This window comes from Sabethes cyaneus, chromosome 3, assembly GCF_943734655.1.
Source record: "Sabethes cyaneus chromosome 3, idSabCyanKW18_F2, whole genome shotgun sequence".
Taxonomy (NCBI): domain Eukaryota; kingdom Metazoa; phylum Arthropoda; class Insecta; order Diptera; family Culicidae; genus Sabethes; species Sabethes cyaneus.
In genome coordinates this window covers 215,625,908-215,647,384 of record NC_071355.1, presented here as the reverse complement: position 1 = coordinate 215,647,384, position 21,477 = coordinate 215,625,908, and the positions used below count along the sequence as shown (strand labels likewise).

Below are 21,477 nucleotides of genomic sequence, written 5' to 3'. Positions count from 1 at the left end.
TGGTCTCCAGCACCCAAGCGGGCATCCAGTGCTCGCCACATCTCGCGCCACCTGGTCTTGCCACCTCGCTCGCAGTGCCTCTCTTCGTCTTGTTCCTACCGGATTCGATGCGAAAACCTTTTTTGCAGGATAGTTGTCCGACCTTATAGCAACATGTCGTGCTCAACGTACACGTCCAGCTTTAACAACTTTCTGAATACTGGGTTCGCCGTAGAGACTCGTGAGCACCGTTCTCTTGCACACCACTAAAGATGGTTCTTAGCAGCCGCCGTTCGAAAACTTTGAGTCATAAATCCTCTTCTAGCAATGTGCACGTTTCATGCCCGTAGAGGACAACTAGTCTAATTAGAGTTTTGTACAGGGATCACATTTCGACCGCAAGTGATTGTGGAGTCCGTAGTAGGCCCGACTTCCACTGATAACACGCCTTTTTAATCTCAGAGCTGGTATTGTTGTCGTCTGTTGCCAGTGAGCTAAGGTAAACGAACTCGTCGACTAACTCAAACTCATCCCCGTCGATTACCACAGTAATGCCTAAGCGGGCCCTGTCGCGCTCGGTCCCACCCGCCAGCATATATTTCATTTTAGAAGTATTTATCTGCAACCCAATCTTCTCTGCTTCGGGTTTTAGTCTTTTGTATTGCTACCTGTATCTTCTACCGCCTCAAATGTTCTGCCGACAGCATCTATGTCGTTATTGAAAATTATGCCCCACATTTCGATTGCCACTCGTCTTATAACACCTTCTAGCGCAACGTTGAGTAGCAGGCAGGAAAGGCCTCCTGCGAGATTCGAATGGGTCCGACAGTTCACCCGAGATTCTCACACAACACTGGATCCCATCCATCGGTGCCATAATAAGTCTATAGTAAGCCTACCTGGAAACCCGTTTTCGTCTAGAATTCTCCATTGCTCTTGTCGGTTTATACTATCATATGCGGCTTTGAAATCTGGGGACTCGGAATTTGTGGCACTTCTGGAGGATTTGCCGCAGAGTGAAGATTTGTTCCGTTGTATTTGTTCCATTTGTTGATTTGTTCGAACGATCCATGAAGCCGGCCTTATAACTTCCCACGAATCTATTGGCTATTGGTGATAGTCCATGGAAGACAATTTGGGAAAGCACTTTGTAGGCGGCATTCAGGATAGTGATCGTTCGATGGTTCTTACAACCCAGCTTATCACCTATCTTGCAGATAGGGCAAATAACCCCGTCTTTCCAGTTCTCCGGTAGTCGTCTCTATTCCAAATCTTGACAGTCAATTGATGCAAACAGCTGGTCCGGGCTCATTTTAAGAAGTTCCGCTCCAATGCCATCCTTTCCTGCTACTTTGTTGTTCACTAGCTGCTGGATGGCTTCTTTAATTTTACTTATCGATGGGTGGGGCACATCCCGGTTGTTTGCTGCACCTGTGATGTCACTTCCTCAACTATCACGGTCTTCCGCCTGTACGCTATTTAGGTGTGCATCATAGTGCTTCTTCCATCTTTCTATCATGGTCACGGTGCACGGTCGTCAGTCAAAATACCTCCATCTTTATCTCTGCACACTTCGGCTCGCGGCAAAGCCTTTGCGAGATTCGTTGAGTCTGTGATAGAACTTCCGTGTGTCGTAAAAGTGGTACAGCCGCTCGAGTTTTTCACACTCCTTCTTCTCCTAGTGGCGTTTCTTTTCCTCCCACTCTGATGGGTGAAGCTACGCAACATTTGTACCCGCGCTGAGTTCTTCTCATCAAATATCTGCTGACAATCCTCGTCAAACCATTCGTTAGGTCGATTCGGTGCCACACGGCCTAAGACGTTCTCAGTTACGCTAGAAATGACCGTTTTCACAACATTCCAACTACCACAGGTGTTTTTAATCTCTTTTTAAAGATCGAAATAAGGCGCTATATCCTTGGTCAAACGCAGCGTGGATTCTGGTCTTAATGGTATTAGTTCATTCCCGAGGGATCGAGGTATCGCTTAACTGGTAGCCGTGAAAATTTGTATGCAGGGGTTTTTTGGGACCGGGAAAGGTTCTTATGATGGATTTAGACCCCTCCCCCACTGGAACAATACAACACAAGAACTAATCAAGCAAATGGAACCAAATTTGGCATGTGAGAGTTTTTGGAGGCATGAATTTTTTCTATAGTGAATTAAGACTCCCTCTCCCTCTAAGAGGGGGGGGGGGCTTCCATACAAATGAAACACATATTTCCTCATAGCTCGGAATTTTTCTATGATGGTTTGAAACCCCTCACCTCTCTGGGGGGAGTACTCTCATACAAATAAAACAGCAATTTTTGCATAACTCAAAAACAGGGCTCAAAAGTTCAAAAAATAGGCCGAAACGTAATCAACTGAATTTGAGATTTCACCGATCGTGATCAATTTGAAAACATTCACATAACTCAAAAATTAATCATAATCGAGAAATTTTAGACTCTTCCATAAACCAGTTGTCTATAGCCAGACCACCAAAAACAACCTATAGTAACAATAGATACTTCAGGGATGACCTCTATTACTTCCTTCAGTTGGGTCCGAACGAGCGACAGCGAGTAAGGAGGGTACCCAGCTAGCACCAAATCGTACATCAAAAACCGAAAATTATCGTAAATAAGTCTTAACAAATTCGAAACGTAACTGAACCCAAATAAAGTGCGCCCAAGTTCATTTTCAGTCGTATATAATGATAATAGCTGACATACATATGATATTCAGCACAAACTTGTATAGCAGTTCGGAGCGGGTCGGGCTTAATCAGATATTATCGTATTTAATTACTTATATAGATGAAAGGTTCTATCTTGGCCGTTCAATTAACACAAATTTGGTCGAATTCACTTCATTCTGCATCCGGAATATAGAAAAAGGAACTCAAGTGGATACTGTTTACACTGATATTAAAGCCGCTTTTGATCGTGTCAACCATCGTCAGCTTTTAGCAAAGTTAAGACGCCTGGGAGCGTCTGATTCATTCGTACGCTGGCTAACATCGATCCTCTCCAACCGCTTTCTATCAGTAAAGTCTTAGGAGTTCCAAGAGTCCTTCAAGTCTTAGGAGTTCCAGATTAAATCGTGTGTCCCGCAAGGCAGTAATTTGGGACCGCTGTTATTCTCGCTTTTCTTCAATGACGTCTGCCTGGCGCTTCCAGTTGGTTGTCGAACTCTGTATGCTGACGACCTGAAAATCTTTTCCGTCGTACGGTCGAAGGAGGAATGCGCGCGGCTTCAACAGTCAGTCGATTTGTTTTTCGGATGGTGCACGTGCAACCGTGCTGAGAATTGGAAAGGATTTCCGTGACCCCTACTGTTTGAGATCACTTTACTGCTCGTTAGTTCGGTCTACCCTCGAAACTGCTGTAGTTTGGAGTCCTTTTACTACAACGTGTTCTACAAGGATTGAGGCTGTACAAAGGAGGTTCATTAGATTAGCATTGTGATTCCTTCCATCGACTAACCCGTTTGAGCTCCCCCCATACGAAAGTCGCTGTAGATTATTAAGCATGGATACCTTGGCTAATAGAAGAAACTGCACGCGTGCTATTTTTATCACTAAATTGCTTTATGGTGAAATAGACGCACCCAACATTTTTGGTATGTAATGTTTTAGTATTACAGTAGGATTTCGAATTTGGCAACAAATGCGTGTCGCCTATGTTGCCAAAATCAAAACCGTGCCAAAATCGAGACCCTTTTTCGGTATGAAAAAATTTAATGTAAATGCTTTAGAAATTGACTAAATATCATTAATCAACGATTGCAACCATTTTATGTTTAAAAAGTCCGCCAAGAGCTATCCGTCCGGTGCAAATAAGTTATTGACCCCCTGCGGTAAGACGTAGTCCTACGGCAATAAAAATATTATTGTTCGAAACTACATAACTTTTTTTCATGAACATACTGAGGGCATCATTTTTTCGTCATTTAAAGTATGTATGCAGATTGATATTTAAGCATATTTTTGGAAGTAAAATATCTTGTGTTGCCAAAAACGAATACTTTTGTTGCCAAAATCGAGGCATGCCAAAATCGAACCATGCCAAATTCGAAATCCAACTGTATCATGTAGACCCTGTTGTCCGATGATGTAAATGTAATGTAAATGTAATGTAAATGTAATGTAAATGTAATGTAAATGTAATGTAAATGTAATGTAAATGTAATGTAAATGTAATGTAAATGTAATGTAAATGTAATGTAAATGTAATGTAAATGTAATGTAAATGTAATGTAAATGTAATGTAAATGTAATGTAAATGTAATGTAAATGTAATGTAAATGTAATGTAAATGTAATGTAAATGTAATGTAAATGTAATGTAAATGTAATGTAAATGTAATGTAAATGTAATGTAAATGTAATGTAAATGTAATGTAAAAGTAATGTAAATGTAATGTAAATGTAATGTAAATGTAATGTAAATGTAATGTAAATGTAATGTAAATGTAATGTAAATGTAATGTAAATGTAATGTAAATGTAATGTAAATGTAATGTAAATATAATGTAAATGTAATGTAAATATAATGTAAATGTAATGTAAATGTAATGTAAATGTTATGTAAATGTTATGTAAATGTAATGTAAATGTAATGTAAATGTAACGGAAATGTAATGTAAATGAAACACGTAAATTTATTCCTAATCATGTATATCGCCTCCAAAATAGCACGGATATGCCAATTTCGAACGCATCGCCTACGATGAAAAACGACAAAAGATATGAATTTTTCTTTTGTGAAAAACTATTCTCCGAAGGAATAAATTTTCAATAATTCAGTGGAGACGCAGAGTATCTTATTTTAAACTGCAAGGAAATGAATATTTACGCCAACGAAGCGGATGTTAATGGTCTTTCCTTACCAGAAATATCCGTTTTCCTGAAATATTCTTTATTTCTTTTTCTAAGTGATATTTTTTCTAGATTTCTGGAAAAAGTTTTGCTCTACGACGCTTGTTTCAAGGCTTATGAGTTTTTGCAATAAGCGATGTTTTAGAAACATTTTCTTTAGGAAAAATAGGACACCCAAATTAAAAAAAAAGTTGTTAAACCCTTCACCCAAACCTGTGCGATAATTTAAAAAAAAAATCTCCACATGCATATTATCTGAAAATGTCAGAAACGTTTGACTAAAGGTTTTTGGAGATGGTAGCGAATGGCCGAATCTCGAATGTCCGAAATCCAAAAGGAAAAATTCGGCCATTTGTAAGAAACTCATTTTTTGAGCGTCTTTGTGGAATACTAGGATTGAAAATAAAGAAAGCTTTCTCACGATTGAACTCCACTATTAATTTTATTCAGGACACTACGCATGTCGCCTATGGCTTGCAGGCTTCATCAGTGTCTGTTTGTTTTAGAAATGTTTACTATTTTGGGTTTGTTATATAATCATAGGAATGAAGGTTTGATAATGCAATGGAGACGCCTAGTGTACTATTTATAACGGTATGAAAAATCATATCTCTAAAAAGAAAAAACCGAAATATCCGTTGGCTTGCAGTTCAAAATATCGTACTCTGCGTCTCCATTGCATTATGGAAATTACATGTCTTTCAAAGTTGTATTTCAGAAACAGATAATAATTTCGCGGCGTTCTAGAAAAAATACAAAAACTGGAGTCCCCTAGGTCCTCATTTATTCTCAAAGTCATTAAAAATGGTTCTTTCTTGGTGAATCATTGAAAGTTTTGGATTTTTGAAAAACCGTCTCAACTCTCAATGCAAATGATGATTTGGAGAACAATAAAATGTGGAAGTGAAATTTTCCGAACAGCAACAAGTGCGAAACGCTTAAACAAAATTGAAACTTTTTCAACATTCGATTGGACTTCTTCATGGAATTGCTAAACTTTAAATCCTCTAGTTCTTCGAGTCATAGACAGGAAGAGCAACCAACTCTATCTTCAAGAATCTATACATCCAGGAAGTTTTTCGGACTGAATATAATGCTAACATACTTAATACCATTCAAAGGTCACCAGGCCAAGGAATCGACTGAAGCAGACAATTTGTTTTCTTCACTGCAAATATGTCAACTAATGCATTGCAAAAAAGTATTTCGCTCTTTTTGATACTTTGTTCTAAACTAAGGTCAAATACCAGCCTTCGGAAATAAAATCAGCTCACAGTTCTGCTTCGACGATGATCTAACTATTAGGCATCAGTGTGCTCGAGAACGCGTTTTCCAAATATGAACCCTCTGTTCGATCTATAACCAATCCCATCGCATCTTATGAAAGGAATCAATTGTTTCCGTTCCTGCCAGGCAATTACAGCCCATCGTCTGTTTCGAGCTAAATCGAGATCGATCGCAGATAACGTCAAATATTATAATGAACTGTCACAAGTACCACAAATACTCGACCACAGCATCCTTTCCGAGTATCGTGATCGACGAGAACTTCACAGTCATGAACTTCGAAATCCCCAGACCCAGCACGAGACATCCGTGGTGCGCTGCTGTTGTTGCTCCGTCCGGAACGGATAAATCAGCAACGTGTACTACACAAACCGAAAGCTACTGAATTGATGCACTCGGCATAACTGCAGTCGACGAAATGCTGCTGGAGCTATGCTCTCGCGTATCAGCAGCAAATACGTCTCTCTCGTACTTTGGCGTTTGTTCACCGTTTCGGTTTCAGTGCAGCGGGGCAGTACCTACGAGAGCGTGAATGGATTCGAAAATGATTTGCTTTACCGAGAAATGAGCCCCTAAACTGAATGCTGGTTGATTTGGACAGGGGTGAAAAGAAACAGTTTTCCATACGTAAATTATATTTTATTTTATGCGATAGTCAAGAAATGTTAATCTTTATTACCAATGGTAAAAAGTTTTCTCAATCTCAACTTTTATAAGTCTTGTCCTTAAATTCAAAATATATGCATTTCTTGTGAAAGTTAAAATCTCAAAACCTTTTGGTTGAGATAATTAGAAGACAAAAATATTCAATTTAGTTTCGTACCAACAATTAAAAATAAACTGAAAACAAGGAAAAATGTCTTTTTCAATACAAAACTGGAAGAGTAAAATCATCCAATATTCATCATCCAACGACATACAACCCTGCCTGCCGGTAGATCGTGTAGCGAACCGAAGCGAAGTCCAGCATCCACTCACGGTTCACCTGCTCGAATCTCCTGCTGCTGGCTGCTCTGCTCGTCGGCAATAACCGACAGCCAGGGGCGACTGGAACGACCGGCGAACCACGCGCGGCGCGCACTCGCCGCTACGTGAGAGTGGCAGACAGCCTGCAGGTTTGGGTTTAGGTATAGTAAGTATACCGCAACGGAATGCTGGATGTACTTGGAAGCAGCAATATGATATCAATTCGATTGCAACCAAACTTAGTGATGGCAGCGAGCAATTGCTCACCTGTGCCGTCTGTGGCGGGGAAGAGGGCAACGGGGGTTCGGCAGCAAGTGGATCGAACTGGTGGCGCACAGTAGAAGGCGCAGGACCACGAGGCACACGAAAAAAAAAACAAGCGGCAACAATTCAATAAACGAGCGGCGAGTACCAGAACCCCAGAAGATGCTATATAAAGCAACACTTTATACACGAAGAAGTACATTCCGAATAGTGCCTTCTTTTGTGCAACTAAGTGTCATCGTCCTGTGCGAAGCGGGTCATAGTGGACAGATCCTGCCGGCGGAAACGAGCTAGTTTGTAGTGATTCTAGGACTACTTTTGTGATAAGCCGATAAAAAGATAACGATTCAATTTTTCAAGATGAAAATTGTAAGTGATGTTCAAAAAAACGAATGATCGTAAATTTTAAAAAATGAACTGTTTAAAAAAAGACTGTTGTAAAGGGATGTGAAATGCCTTTGTCACCTACAACGAACAAGTCGTGATCGATCAAAATTCTTCATGTGCAACATTGTTACCTACGAGCAGCGAAGAAGAATTCAGTTGTGAAATGACTATTCTACTACAATGGTTGGCATGGTATCGATTTCGATTTGGGGGGAAAAAAGATGTACGAGTTCGATGAGAATGTGGTGAAGTGGAGCACGGTTTGTTGAATGGAAGTGTTGCACGTGCAGCATCCTGGACTTGCAGCGTGTACCACCGCAGTCGTGCTTCATTGATTGCGATTAAAAGAGTGTTTCACTCTGTTTTGCTTCGATATGGCTAGTAGGAGAGTTGAAATGACTTTTGTTTTCATATCAAATGATGTTTGTGTTGAAATCGTACTCTGGCACCTCAATAAACACAATAAAAAACGTTGAAATTAAAACTTGCCGTCGGTGGTGTAATGCACTGCTTAATAAGGGTTTTGTAATCGAAACTGGCAGTTAATGAAGAATTATATTTTGAACTTTTAGTGCTTGTAAGTAGAATGCAAAGTGCCGGTACGTGTTCATAATTGCAGTTTATTGAGATCTCGTTCCGTAAGAAAAAATGCAAGCATCCATGGTTGCGAGGATAAATAATAAATATGCAAACGAGCATTTCTATACATTTCACCGCATAAATAGTAGTGTATCATACTGCCTATTTTTCAATCACAAATTACGAGTTTCTTTGAAACACTTTTTTGGAACGAATAACTAATTATTGTTCCTTCATTTAGTACCTTACCAAAAAACGTAAATTGACAATTGGAAAGCTCTTCGATCGTTTGACGGATCTATTATATAACATTTGACTTAATACGATGAAATTTTTTATTGAAGATTTCTTTAATACAGTAAACAGCTTCATCTTTCCTTTTTTGTTTTTCTTTTTTTTAACTTCAAATGAGTAGTTCTGTTACGGTTATTTTGAACAGTCACCAGATAGTTCTCTCTCTCTCTTTCAGTCATAATCACATAAAATTACAGGATTATAACATGTTTAGTAGCAGAACTAAGCGGAAAAATTCTCCTTTACCCATAAGATTATAACGATTGAATCCAAATCGTTGTTAGCAAACTGATGCAGTCTTGGGACTCACATCATTTAGTTTAAAGTGAGATTAAAACGGGGATAGAAGATCAGATGAAATCAGAATCAAACAAAAAGCGTTACAGTTAATTGGTGGAAGGTCTAGATGCTAAAAGTTACCGATAGGATAAATAAGAAACCAACTTGATGCGAAGCTAGGTGGAAGATATACCGTCCGGATTAAAAACAAAATTTCTGTATCCAAATTGACAGCTAACGAATGGTCATAACTGCTGTTTTCCCAATTTATTAATACTTTTGTAAATCAGGTTAAATAAACAAATTCGGTATAAAAAGTAACTAATTCCAATTCATCCATTGACCCAACACTGCAACCATAGTTTTGCACTAATTTGATACTTAGCAAAATGGCTTATTTACCGCCATTTAGTCGATCATTTGCGGTTTAAAATTCAAATCATTTTAATATTTAACTTCAAATAGTGTTATTCAATGTGTTATTAGCCACTCATCGTTAAAATAATAGTTTAAAATTATGTTCTAAGTTTCTGTTTGCCCAGCGGTCACTCTCTACTACAGAATTTTAAAATATTTTTATTTCACTAATCTACCACTGCTCATTTTATATATTTGTCAATTAATTTTCGTTTAACTAATCAAATGTTATTGTTGAGTACCTTGGCAGAATCTCAAATATGAGTAGAAGATTTTTTTCCATTTTAATTCTATTATTAGGAAATTCTATGTAACGAAATTACTTGTCGAACGATTTGTGCACAAAATATTCACTTTAAAACCGATTACCCATTTCCTTCAACTCGGACAATTCCCAGCCCGTACCTCCGCTGGCATTTCTCGAATCAAAGCGAATTTACCACCATTCCATACCGATCGCGGCTAAATTTACTACCACTGCCCTAATAACTCCATGGTTTGTTCTAACCATAACTTGCCTTATCGGTCCGTCCAAACCTGTTATTGTTTCATCCACAATACCTCGGACCTAGCTTTTTCTTATTTGCCCGTCGACCACAAACGCCAGATCATCTTTCTGTAATGACCTGATTTCGTCCGATACTTTTAGATGGTAAATAGTCCGCATTTCGTCCGCTAGAAACGGAAACCGTTTGTAGCTATTTCGCAAAGACTTTGGTATGCTATTTGAAGAAATCCAGTTTTCCAGAGAAAAATATTAAGACCCGTTGGACCATCGTTGATCGTTTTTCGTCCTTGTCGCCAATTAGTTCTGGCGTTCCGCAAGGGTCTGGTTTAGGCCCTTTACTATTCTCGGAGTACACAATTGATTACCTTAAAATTAAGGAATTGATTGATGCATGTTTCTTCCAACGATGTTCAAATGTATTTCGATTTCCTACTAATAAGACGAAAGAAGAAATTGAGTCAATTATTAAATGCTCTTTGGCAAATGTGGTCAGGTGACCCACAGAAAGTGGTTTTATTTTGAATGTTTACAAAACACATACTATTTTCATAAATTGTAGTTGAAATACATCTGCAGAGCTTAACATATCGCTTCAAAATAATAAAACTTCATTTTCAGATGAAGTCGTGAGTTAAGAATAACCGTGATATTGGCTTACTGCATCCATGCCATTTTGTCCGATAATTATTACTCGGTAAATATTTTTTCTGTCATTTCACCCACACGGCCTCAACGGCCTTTTATTTATCATATCTTCAGCTTTGGCATAAGTATCAAGGGAAATTTTGTCCAATAATTTGTATTTATTATCCAACCGTATCATATATCTTTAATTGGCCGTACCATCGTCTCCCATGCGCCACCCATATGCGGAGTAGCGAGTGGAATGAAATCAAATAGATGAACTTATCACTAATTCTGCTGAATCTCTGTTTAGCTCCCTTTTCAGTTTTTTTTCAATTCTATATACGCTTCCTTAAAATTCACCACGTTGTCTGAAAATATTCCGGCCGGTGCCCACCACATTTGCATACGAATTTGCGAGTTGCTATCCACTACGCTTTAGTGCTCAGTACGAGTACCATGTCAATGACCCGAACTCAAGGGAAAAGTCACTAAGTACATTGTGATAGGCAGAATCTAAGAAACAGTTCACCTCGCCAATCACAATTGCGGTACATTCCTTGCACAATTTGTGCCCCGGTGCGGCACCTTTTTGACATCCAAACTTTAAAATATTGGAATCTGGCAGTGCTGGCAATTTTTGACGTTGTCAAACTGAACAAATGAGCACAAGTTTGTTATGATCGGCAACTTTCCGGCAAAAACAGGCATACATTGGCACTAATAAGGTTCATAGTATGTTCTAAGCGACTTCCCATTGCCCGTATTGTTAACAGATCCGAAGCGTGGCATTCTGGTGAGCTTGGGGAATACCCGGTTTAGCACTTTCCTCGTATATTAAGGGAGGACCCTACTCTTAAGGGTCGAAAAATAATGGAAAATTTCATCATTAACTGTTTAAAAAATGGTCCAATGAAAGTCTAGCCGTACCGATAACATTTCAATCGATAATTATTACTCGGTAAATAATTTTGCTGCCGTCTTGCTCGTATTTTGTCTGTTAAGTGTCAAAAATGATGAATGCTGAAAACGACTGCTCGAGAATCCTATCGCAGCTGAACTTCCGTGCCGTGCAACGTAACCTCCGATCTATTGGTTTGCTTCAGCTCAACTTTCACGGCAAAGTAAAGCCTTGGGCTTAAACGTCTTTCTAAGACTTCACCCTTCTTTATCGAGAGACTTCACAGCCGGCTACTAGGGTACAAGACAGTCACGGAGCTAGTGCAACAATCCTACTGACTCTATCTAGCAGCACCGCCTAGCCGAGATTCGAACGTACCTCGTAACCAACTAAGCGGTCAACTTCCACCGCACGACGTTCGAATTCAACGAACCATGCGTTGGCCGCTAGCATGCGTACCTTTCGTACAGTGGAGGATTGGTTCGACTTTTGCGTGCCGTGCAAAAGTTATTATTATGTAAATTATAAAAGTTTATAAAGAGACATGCGAAACTTTATTTAACACATTTAGCCAGATGAACTTTAAACAAACAAATTTAACTGATTGTACCATTCTCTCCCATGCGCCACCCAAATGTGCAATAGCAGTAAGAATGGAATTCCAGAGGAGTGATTGGAATTATCACTTGTTCAACGTACGCTTTAACTAGCTCCCTTTGCAACTTTATTAGGAAAAACTGATTACAAAAAAATCATTCAAAACATTTCTTGTCACAACAACTTGTTTTCATCTTTTTGGCAGAGCTCGATCACCGTTATGGCAAAAGTGTTCGTCTTATAAGACAGCCATCAAGCCATTTGGTTGAGGTCCTAATAAATTGTTCGATACAATATATTTTGTCGGCCGCCAGCACTACTTGGGCTATATGGGATAAATCGTTCGAGCATTGAACACTTTCGACGATCTGCTAGTCGGAACGTTCGAAACTGTCCTGGTATTACCGGTCAATCTGCTGCATCCAAGCTTTGACGGCTATAAAAGAGATTGGCTGCTAGGCTGTTCGCACTTAAGCCCTGTATAGAGTTCCGAGCGAAGTGAAAATCCCATACAAAACGTTCAACTTTTTCACTAGCGCAAAAACTGCATTTCGCTTCACTCGGAACTATAAACAAACGTGATCCACCGAAATTAAAGATTGTGGATGACATCTTTTTCACTTGGGTACTTTTCTTTCGCGCGCGTCTACGTTCGTGAACAAGGCTGCAGCTAGCGAAAACTGACGTTTCAAGCCAATGAGTGTGTAGAGGTGTGGAAAAGGAAAATATTTATTAATATTGGCAACAAAAACTTCATGACTCCAAAAACATACCGCAACGAGCAATGCGGATTTTTTGTAGAATTAGACGTCACGTTAAATCGTTATTACTGGTTTTTCGGTTTTAAAAACGTATTGATAATGTTTTGCGCTACACTTAATTACTCCAGCACCATTGCCCCACTTGTAAATACCGCATTGGCTTTACATTTATTTTCCCTTCGCTCGAACTGTAAACCCTTCAATTCACTTCGCATGAACTGTAAACCGAAAGCTCATGAAATTATGAATAGATCCACAGTCTTTATTTCCCGCGAGCGAAAAGACACGCTTTTTCACTTGCTTTGATTTTCACTTCGCTTGGAACTGTATACTATGCTTTACGGGAAATCTCGTTCCGAACAGTCAACGTGTGGGTGATGACAAAAGCAAAAATACTTCCCTTTCTTTTTTCTCAAGCAAAAACCTAAACAACATAAGGAACACCGTCGTCGCGAATTTGAAAGTGTAACGAGTAATTTTATTCTTTCTAGAGCAAAGTGCTATGCGGCCACCAACCGACATGGAGTTATGTCTGGTCGATCGTTAAACACAAACCTTATGGATTTCACGATTACCTGTATATCCCACATGAAACAAAAAACACCACATCTATGCAGATCTCAAAGCAGCGTTCGATCGAATTATGAACCATAAAATACTGCTGTAGAAAATTTTGTAAAGTTCTGCGGGTGCAACTTGACTGTTTTTCTTCACAGTTTGAGTTTACCAACTTCACGAGTGTTCCTCAAGGAAGCAATATGGGACCTCTCTTGAAAGCATATTTAGCGATTCATTCAATAGTTGTTTGTATTCCGCTTCGGACGCACCTTTATGTGTTTGTTGATTGGTGAGCATCCCGAAATGTAAAGTAATGACTTTCCAGCGTATCGTCAGTTCCCTCCTTTTTAACTAGCAAATAATTGAGCATGTACTCACTAGCAAACCAGGGGTAGCATATTCGTATCTTAACTGGGAGAATCAGTAATAGTGTAAGGATCGTAGCTCTAGTACCGCAATTATCCTGTAAGCTTTCAGCTAGCTGCGAAGTCTGTCGAATGAAAACAGAAGGTCAAGTTTCGAAATCGCACTGTAGCATCTGAGGTCAGTCCCGGCGTAGTGGTTAGCATTCACGCCTCTCACACCGAGGACCCAGGCTCAAATCTCAACTACGCAGAAGTCACGAATGTCCCAAAACTGGTTAAAGTGACTATAATCTATACAAAAAAAGCTGTAGCATCTCTAAGTTTTGTTTGGCTGTTATTAACTAGAGTCGATCAAGGCAACGACTTAGGAATATTGCTTGATACCAAGCTCACCTTAAACTTACATCGCAAAACACGGCAATATCAAAAACTTCTCGACATCTTGGTTACATCGTTAAAGTTGCGCGTGATTTCAGTTATGCTCACTGTCTAAAGGCGTCATAATGTTCCTTAGTACGTCCACTGTTTAAAAGTGCTTACTTGGTTTGGTACCCTTATCCGGTGGCATGGCATCTGCGTATAGAACGGGTGCGGAAACGTTCACGGCTCACGCCGAGTCACCTACTTTGGTATGATCCAGTAAATCTACTATCGTGTCCTAATCGATGTCACGTCATTTTCGTCTTGTGGGACTTCCAACACTCGAGCACTGCGGCAAAATTTATCATTTAGATCATGTCCCATCGAACGGAACAGGTAATAATTATAATCAGATTACAGTGAACTTTCCATTCGAGTGTTTCCAAGTCGGATTTAACAGATTCGGCAATGTGAGCAGGAGTGTCGTCATGCTGCACAATCACTCTTTCGTGCCTCTGCTTGTCATTCGGTTTCAACAAATTACACCAGTCATGGTCCCGCCAAATACACGGCATAACCTTCGCGCCGTGAAGGTTATCAAACAAATGATGTGAAAGCAATGCGGGAAATTTCCATGATTTTGCATTTTCTGGATTTCTGTATTTCATTTGTTATCACCCATTACGACGGGATTAGGAAGACCTTTTCATGTTGCTGCTAGAGCAGCTGTTTACAGACGAGCAAACAGGACTTAACCCAAGATCCTTGCAATTGAATCCTTCCCGAAGCATACAATCGCTTGAAAATGGTTTGGTGAGTCCCTACTGGCATGGTTGTTTCAAAGCTGTTGTGGCGACCGATATATAACTAATTTTAGTTGTAATAAGGTTGCTTCAACTAAATGGATCTAAAGTGTTCTACTTGGGGTAACTCCCAATACTGAAACACGTTTCTTACGTTTAGCATGAATCATCATCGAGAAATGCCTCCAATTTATTTAGCGTCTTGAAATGTTTTTGGACGAAACCACCATCTTTGGATCGACGGGCTGATGAACAAAACTTTTTCAATTAAGGTGAAATTAGCCGTTATCAATTCTACAAATTTCAAAAGCAGTTATTTTGTTTGAAACAAAAATTCTGTTCATGAAAATATATTCGCTGTGTTCAGATTGGCAAGAAGAATGCAGTGAATACATTTCTGTAAACAGAACCCCGCTTTTGGGCCCAAAAACTGCTTTCGAAATTGGGCTCTCCGACGAAAAGTTAATGACTTCTAATTACCCGCTTGCTCAATTGTGGGCAGGCGCTTTCTAATTCCTTGGATACCGTGTACTCGCCGCCAGAGCTCACTCCACCTGGTCTAACAATCTCGTTCGCTACGCTACCGGTCGTCTTATTCCACCGGATGTTAAGCTAGAGAAATTGGCTGGCATTCTTGCAACATGCCCCTCCCAACGTATCCGGTTAGCTTTAGCCAACTTGTGAGTACTGGATTCGCCGTAGAGCTGCACATGTTCAAGGTTATGAACCTTGAATTCCGCCTCCATACTCCGTTCCCCTGTAAACCACCGAGGATCGGTGGGTTTCTTTCGAAAACTACACACACCGTCTTGACCTCCTCGAGCTTAGTGTAGGAAGTGTTATTTTATAAAACAAAAATGTCAAAACGGTTTGGTTACCGTATGTCTCATGATGCTTTGGGTATGTTGAAACCGATCAGCTGGACATACTACTAGAGCCATCCATTGACAAACAGTCAAACAGTTTTATATCATTTTGCGATCATTATTTGGATCTATTGTTGCACTCTGTTTTCTTTTACTGTTGGTAATTGTGGCAGACAAAACAGGTTATTGTTAGAAGTGATTGTCATTGCCAGCTGACATTTCTTCTTCTCGTCAGCCAGGCATTGAACTTCGTATGAAATTTATTATCAATCTAATCGTAATTTCCAGAACTTCAGAAGGTTTTACAAACGGTTCATAAAATGCGTAAAGTAAGTGTACTACATTGACAAAGCAAATGTTTTGCGGTTTCACTTTTGAATCTACAATGGCGACAGGTTTCTTCGTCAATCCCATCCGGTTTCTTCATATTAACATGCTGTTTTCTCGGACAATGGGCAGTAAATAGTCTCGTTACTATAATTAGTTTTTTTAGTTTAATTGTGTGATGCATATTGTCGTAGTAATGCAGAAATCTTCAAATAAAATCCGCGGTAATCCTTGCCTAGCTTGGGCCACGGATTATTCACATCCTTCCACTCCACAATGACCCAGAACCCTATGAAATATACACATACTAGATTCCTTTTTACCAGTTGTCTGAGTAAAAGTATAGCTGAGTTGCTTTAAAGTAGATCCGGTCTCGAATCCAGATTTCTAGTAAGATTTCAAGTCCAAATTAAAATTTATTTTCAAACCCAATATTATGTCCAATCCCAATATCCAGTTTTAATTCCAATACTTATTTCAATTGAAAATAAAACCTTGCAATGTAAGTTGATCCAAATTTGGGTCCAATTTCATGTCCATTTTCAAGTGACATTCCAAATCCAGTATCAACACCAAGTTCAAGCCCTTTTTAAGTCTAGTTTAAAGCGCAATTTCAGGTCCTATCAAAGTCCAATTTCAAGTCCAATTCCAGCTTCAAGTCTAATTTAATTGGAATTTAAGTTTATCTTCCGATTCCAGTCCAGTCCGAGTCCAGTTAAAGGTGTTCAATGTGTGTCCAATTTCAAGGCTAATATAATTTCAATATAAACTCCGATTTCAAGTATAATTTCAAGGGAAACATTAGGCCGTATGAATAAAAGAGTTGGAGCAAACTCTCCCATGAGATTTACACGGGAAAAGCAAAGCAAACTGTTCTATTCATACAGCCTATTATATCCAGTTTTAGGTGCAATTTCAATTATAATTCAATCCCAATTTTAACTGCAATTTCAGATCTAATTTTAGGTTTATTTTCAAGTGCAATTGCAGGTCCAGTGTAAGTCCAAATTCAAGTCAAATTTGCGTCCTGTTTCAAGTCCCGGTTCAAGGTCTTTTCATGTCTAATTTCAAGTCTAATTTCCAGTTTATTCACAATTCACAATTACAAATAAAATTTTAGGCCAAAGTTAATGCCCCAATTTAAGTTTAAATCCATATTATAATGTACTATCAAGTCACATTTTAAGTTCACTTACAAAGACAATCTCGAATCTACTGGTTCTCTGTAAAATTTCATGTAAAAAATCTCATCCGAATCTCGGTAATCAAATTTTTTAACTGATTTGGCCAGCGTTTTTGCGAAAAAGTAAATTAATTGCGTAAAAATAAATCCGCCATCCTACGATTGCTGGATTTTTCTAGATCGAAACATGCTTTTGAAAGGTTGGTGCCCCACCATCTGGTTATGGTTGGGTCCACCAGTGGCGTTCACCATTTTATCGTATAGCTAACAGCTAACTGCATTCTATCGGGTAGTTTATTTGCCAACGAATTTTCTCCTCATACGAATTACAACTTCGTTGGTAATGCGATCTACTTCCAATCCCTTTTCGGTCAGTTTTCATCAACCTGTTTGTCCGTTCTACGGCCAAAGGACCATAGCAAAGGTGATAAAACTGCTGCAAGTACCTACAGCAGTTAACTTTCGATTGATTATAGAGGCATTGTTTGGATCCAGTTTAATGTGTATTCATCGAGCACGGTATTTTTTTTTATTGCGGCCAACATTTACGAACTCTAGTTAGAATCGAAACAAATTACTCAACCTCCCAGAAGCTATCAAACAACAACATTATGCCCTATGGTGTCTATGGTTGATCGTTTCAACAAGTTTCTACATGAAAAAAGAGTTTCCCAACGTCGTTTATGTCGCCATTCTAGATGCTATAGACGATATGAAAATGACTCGAAATGAGTCAAACTTGGCTAATCCTAAACCCGAATTTATTGCTTCTTTACAGTCCAGTCCAAAAACATACTACAATTGCTTTTGTGCATGGAATGTAAGATAAATCCCTGTACTAGTGATCAATGATATACGTACGGGTGAGGCAATTCAAAAATACTATCAACAATATGTAGAATGAGAGTTATTCTTTGTTGAACTCTTATTCGGTTCGTTTACGTTTCTGACTTCGGTGATTTCAATATGCTGTTGGTTGGGCAACAAACAGATTAAAAAGGCAATCTCTCGAACAAAAATTCTGCTGTTTCATGACACTGAATTCTAGAAGTTCAACAGAAATACTGCAGTTGATGCATGTTGTGTTTTTTCTTCTTCATATATACTATTGAAATGAACAACTTTTCCCTTCTTTTTTTTTCAACCTAAATGAGACTTGTAGAACTTCCTTGAGAGCCATTGATTAACGAGGCGATTGCAAGGTTACCACGTGACATATTGATCCACACGCTAATCGAAACTGGTTCTATCAATCTTTAGAAACAATTCAAACAACGATTACGATTAAAATGTCAAAGCGAAATAATTAAAATTATAGCCATAAAATTTTTAGATTATAGCTCCATCATGAATTGGAGAGAGCTCCGAGCTATTAAGAGTGGATTTAATACGGTTAATTCTAGCCAGTAATAGAAACCATCAAAAAGATCGAAGCGAATGTCGCCTCTAGGGCAGTTATTTTGCCATTCTTCTGTATCCGAGGTGCCTTACCGTTTGCCCCGAGGCAACAAGTTCCCAAGCTTAGTGTTCAACCAAGCGCCCATCATTCAAGTAAACATTCCGTAGAAGCACCAGCAATCAAATTATAACATTATCAATCCACACCACCTTTTTCCACTCCGGTTTGGTGACTAGTAACATTATCATCATAGTAAGTAGATTAACATAATCGCTCCATCGATTCAATCTAAACCCTAAAGTGACGAAGAATTTAGAAACACACGGCAAAGATCGCAAACGCCCGCTCGGTCGGTGTGGGAAAATCATGCCAAAGTTCGTCCTGGTCATGTCGATCACACCTGTCCCGTCTGTGTTAGGTATTGTTCCAATTTTCCGCCCACGCGCCGCGGCGCCTCGCTTAGAAAAGGCCAACCACTGCACTGTACTTGTACTGCACGAAAACTCTTTTGAGACATATCGAGTGCAGTGCTTTCTCAGCGCCCGCCGCAGTCGCAGGTTCGAGCTGCAGTTTACGGGTCGGATAAATGTCAAAACATACGAATAATTATGCTCAGAATCATTCGAAAAAGGCAAACTGAATGTGTCTTCTTGGACCTGAAGCCATCCGATCGCCGTTTGAGGGTGCCGGCGGGTATGACACGGCCAGCACATATGTGTAAGCAAGCCGGTTGGGAACGGGCAAAGCGGCAAAGTTGTTGAGCAAAAGAGTTCGAATCGCTAGAGCGCGGGAATTGGCACGTTCCGCCGAGTTAACTCCAAGGCGTGGAGCTACTGCGCGGCTAGGTGCATCCGATGTAATGCGATCGTGCTTCAATTCGGTACAGTCAATTCGGTTGTACGGTGCTGCACCAAAGTGGTACTTGACTGACAGAGGAAGCGTATATCAAATTTAATGAAAATAAAGAACGTTAAAGCTGGTCAAAGAATACCAGCTGTTTGGCTAAGTCTAATATCTAGCTTTATTGGTTTGTTTTGAAATAATTTTATTTCTTTATTTTTTTATTCGTTTATGCATAGTAGACCTTATACAAATCATAAAAATAATGATATTATTTCTACAATAAGGCTTATATTTGTTAGGCTACAAATAGGCTTATGAGTTGAACATTTTCTTCTAAATGGTTTCGAGCTCAATAAGAAATAAACTTTTATAAAGCTCGTTAGTCCTTTCATCAAATCAAGTTTCATTAATACAATAGGTGTGAAATCTAATTCAAAAGTGAGGCTCTTCGGTTACAAGGTTTCTAGCAAATATTTTCATAAATTAAATTTTAATAGTTTCAAATCCACAGGTAATAAAAAAAATCAAATAAACCAGCAAATTGCGCTAAAGTTTACGATTTGTTTGAGTTAAACTAGTTTTCATTTTGATGGCGCGAGGTAATATTTACTAATATAAAAGCAAATGTAATCGAATATAATAACACCTCTGCGAAATCATTTCAATTGAAATCGATAACAAGCTCCAAGGCAATTGCATTTACGTGAGAAATCCGACTAACGGTCGTCCAAAGTGTAGTAACGAATCACTCGCAGATGGTTCGCGGTAGCACACTTTTGGTTGAAAAAGTTTTTCATCGTGACCAGACATCACAATAAGCCATTCAGGAGCGCGAGTTGATGAATTGATGTTTGATTTTTGTACGTTTGTTCTTTTGTGGCAGATAATATTTGCAACTCTAGTCGCGTTTTGCTCTTGTGCGAGGTTAGAAAACAACTACCTCCCTCCGCCCGGTGCTGCCTCGGCCGGTGGAGGTCCAGGACTAGCCGCGCCAGCTCCGGGAGGTTTCGGTTCTAGACCTTCGGGCGGACATGGTGGCGGTGCCGGCGGAGCCGGTGGTTTCGGTGGACGGCCTGGAGCTGGAGGTGAGTAGTTTTGTTGAAATGAGCTGAGCTTCAATACCATTTCAAATTACTATGCCCATCAGGTGGAGCAGGAGGATTTGGTGGACGACCTGGTGCCGGAGCACCGGCACCCTCACGTCCGGCTGCCGCGTACGGACCTCCTGCTGGAGGATTCGGAGGAGGAGCGCCCTCATCCTTTGGCGGTGGAGCTCCATCGGGTGGATTCGGAGGCGGTGCTTCATCGGGAGGATTTGGCGGTGGAGCTCCAGCATCCCCAGCTGGTCCACCAATAGCTATTCTTTCATACGAGAATGAAAACAACGGTGATGGAAGCTACAAATTCAGGTACGAAATCTTAACTACCTACCAACTCTCACGTTTCCATTACTGATTAATTTTCTCTTCACTGACAGTTACGAAACTGCCAACGGAATCAAAGCTCAAGAGCAGGGAGACGTCAAAAACAAAGGCTCGGAAAATGAAATCCAGACCGTGCAGGGTTCCTACTCGTACACATCGCCGGAAGGACAGGTCATAACGCTGACGTACGTTGCCGATGAAAATGGCTTCCAGCCACAAGGGGATCACCTGCCGACTCCACCACCGATTCCGGAAGAAGTACTGAAAGCCCAACAAGCGCACGCTGCTGCTCACGCAAGTGCAGCTGCTGCCGGCGGCGGTAGTGCTGGCGGTCATGGAGGCGGTGCCGGAGGATATCCAGGATCCGGACCAACCGGCGGCGGTGCTGGCGGCTATCCGTCAGGAGGACCGCTCGCTGGAGCGCGACCAGGATCCGGCCGCCCATCCGGAAGTGGCTCGTTCAGCCCCCAATCGGGTTATAAATACTAGAAAATTTAGCCGTTATACAAATTGATAGCGGAGAAAAACACGTTCACACTACCCGCTTAAAATGTAAATATATCTGAGGTGGAGCAAACTGGCGGAGCAATAAATAAATCACAAAGTGTAAATGCGAAAGACAAAAAACAAACAAACGTCGTTT

At 40.0% G+C, this 21,477-nt stretch overlaps 1 protein-coding gene across 1 annotated transcript in view; it reads left to right on the top strand.

Moving 5' to 3' along the window:
* Window positions 1–21,323, top strand: part of LOC128740692 (pupal cuticle protein 36a-like) — a 38,430-nt gene extending 17,107 nt beyond the window's left edge. Inside the window, exons 2-4 of the mRNA XM_053836256.1 lie at window positions 20,294–20,496; window positions 20,535–20,819; window positions 20,888–21,323. Of these exons, the coding sequence (XP_053692231.1) occupies window positions 20,294–20,496; window positions 20,535–20,819; window positions 20,888–21,323 (924 nt within the window). The remainder of the gene's footprint in view (window positions 1–20,293; window positions 20,497–20,534; window positions 20,820–20,887) is intronic.
* The last annotated feature ends 154 nt before the right edge of the window (window positions 21,324–21,477 follow it).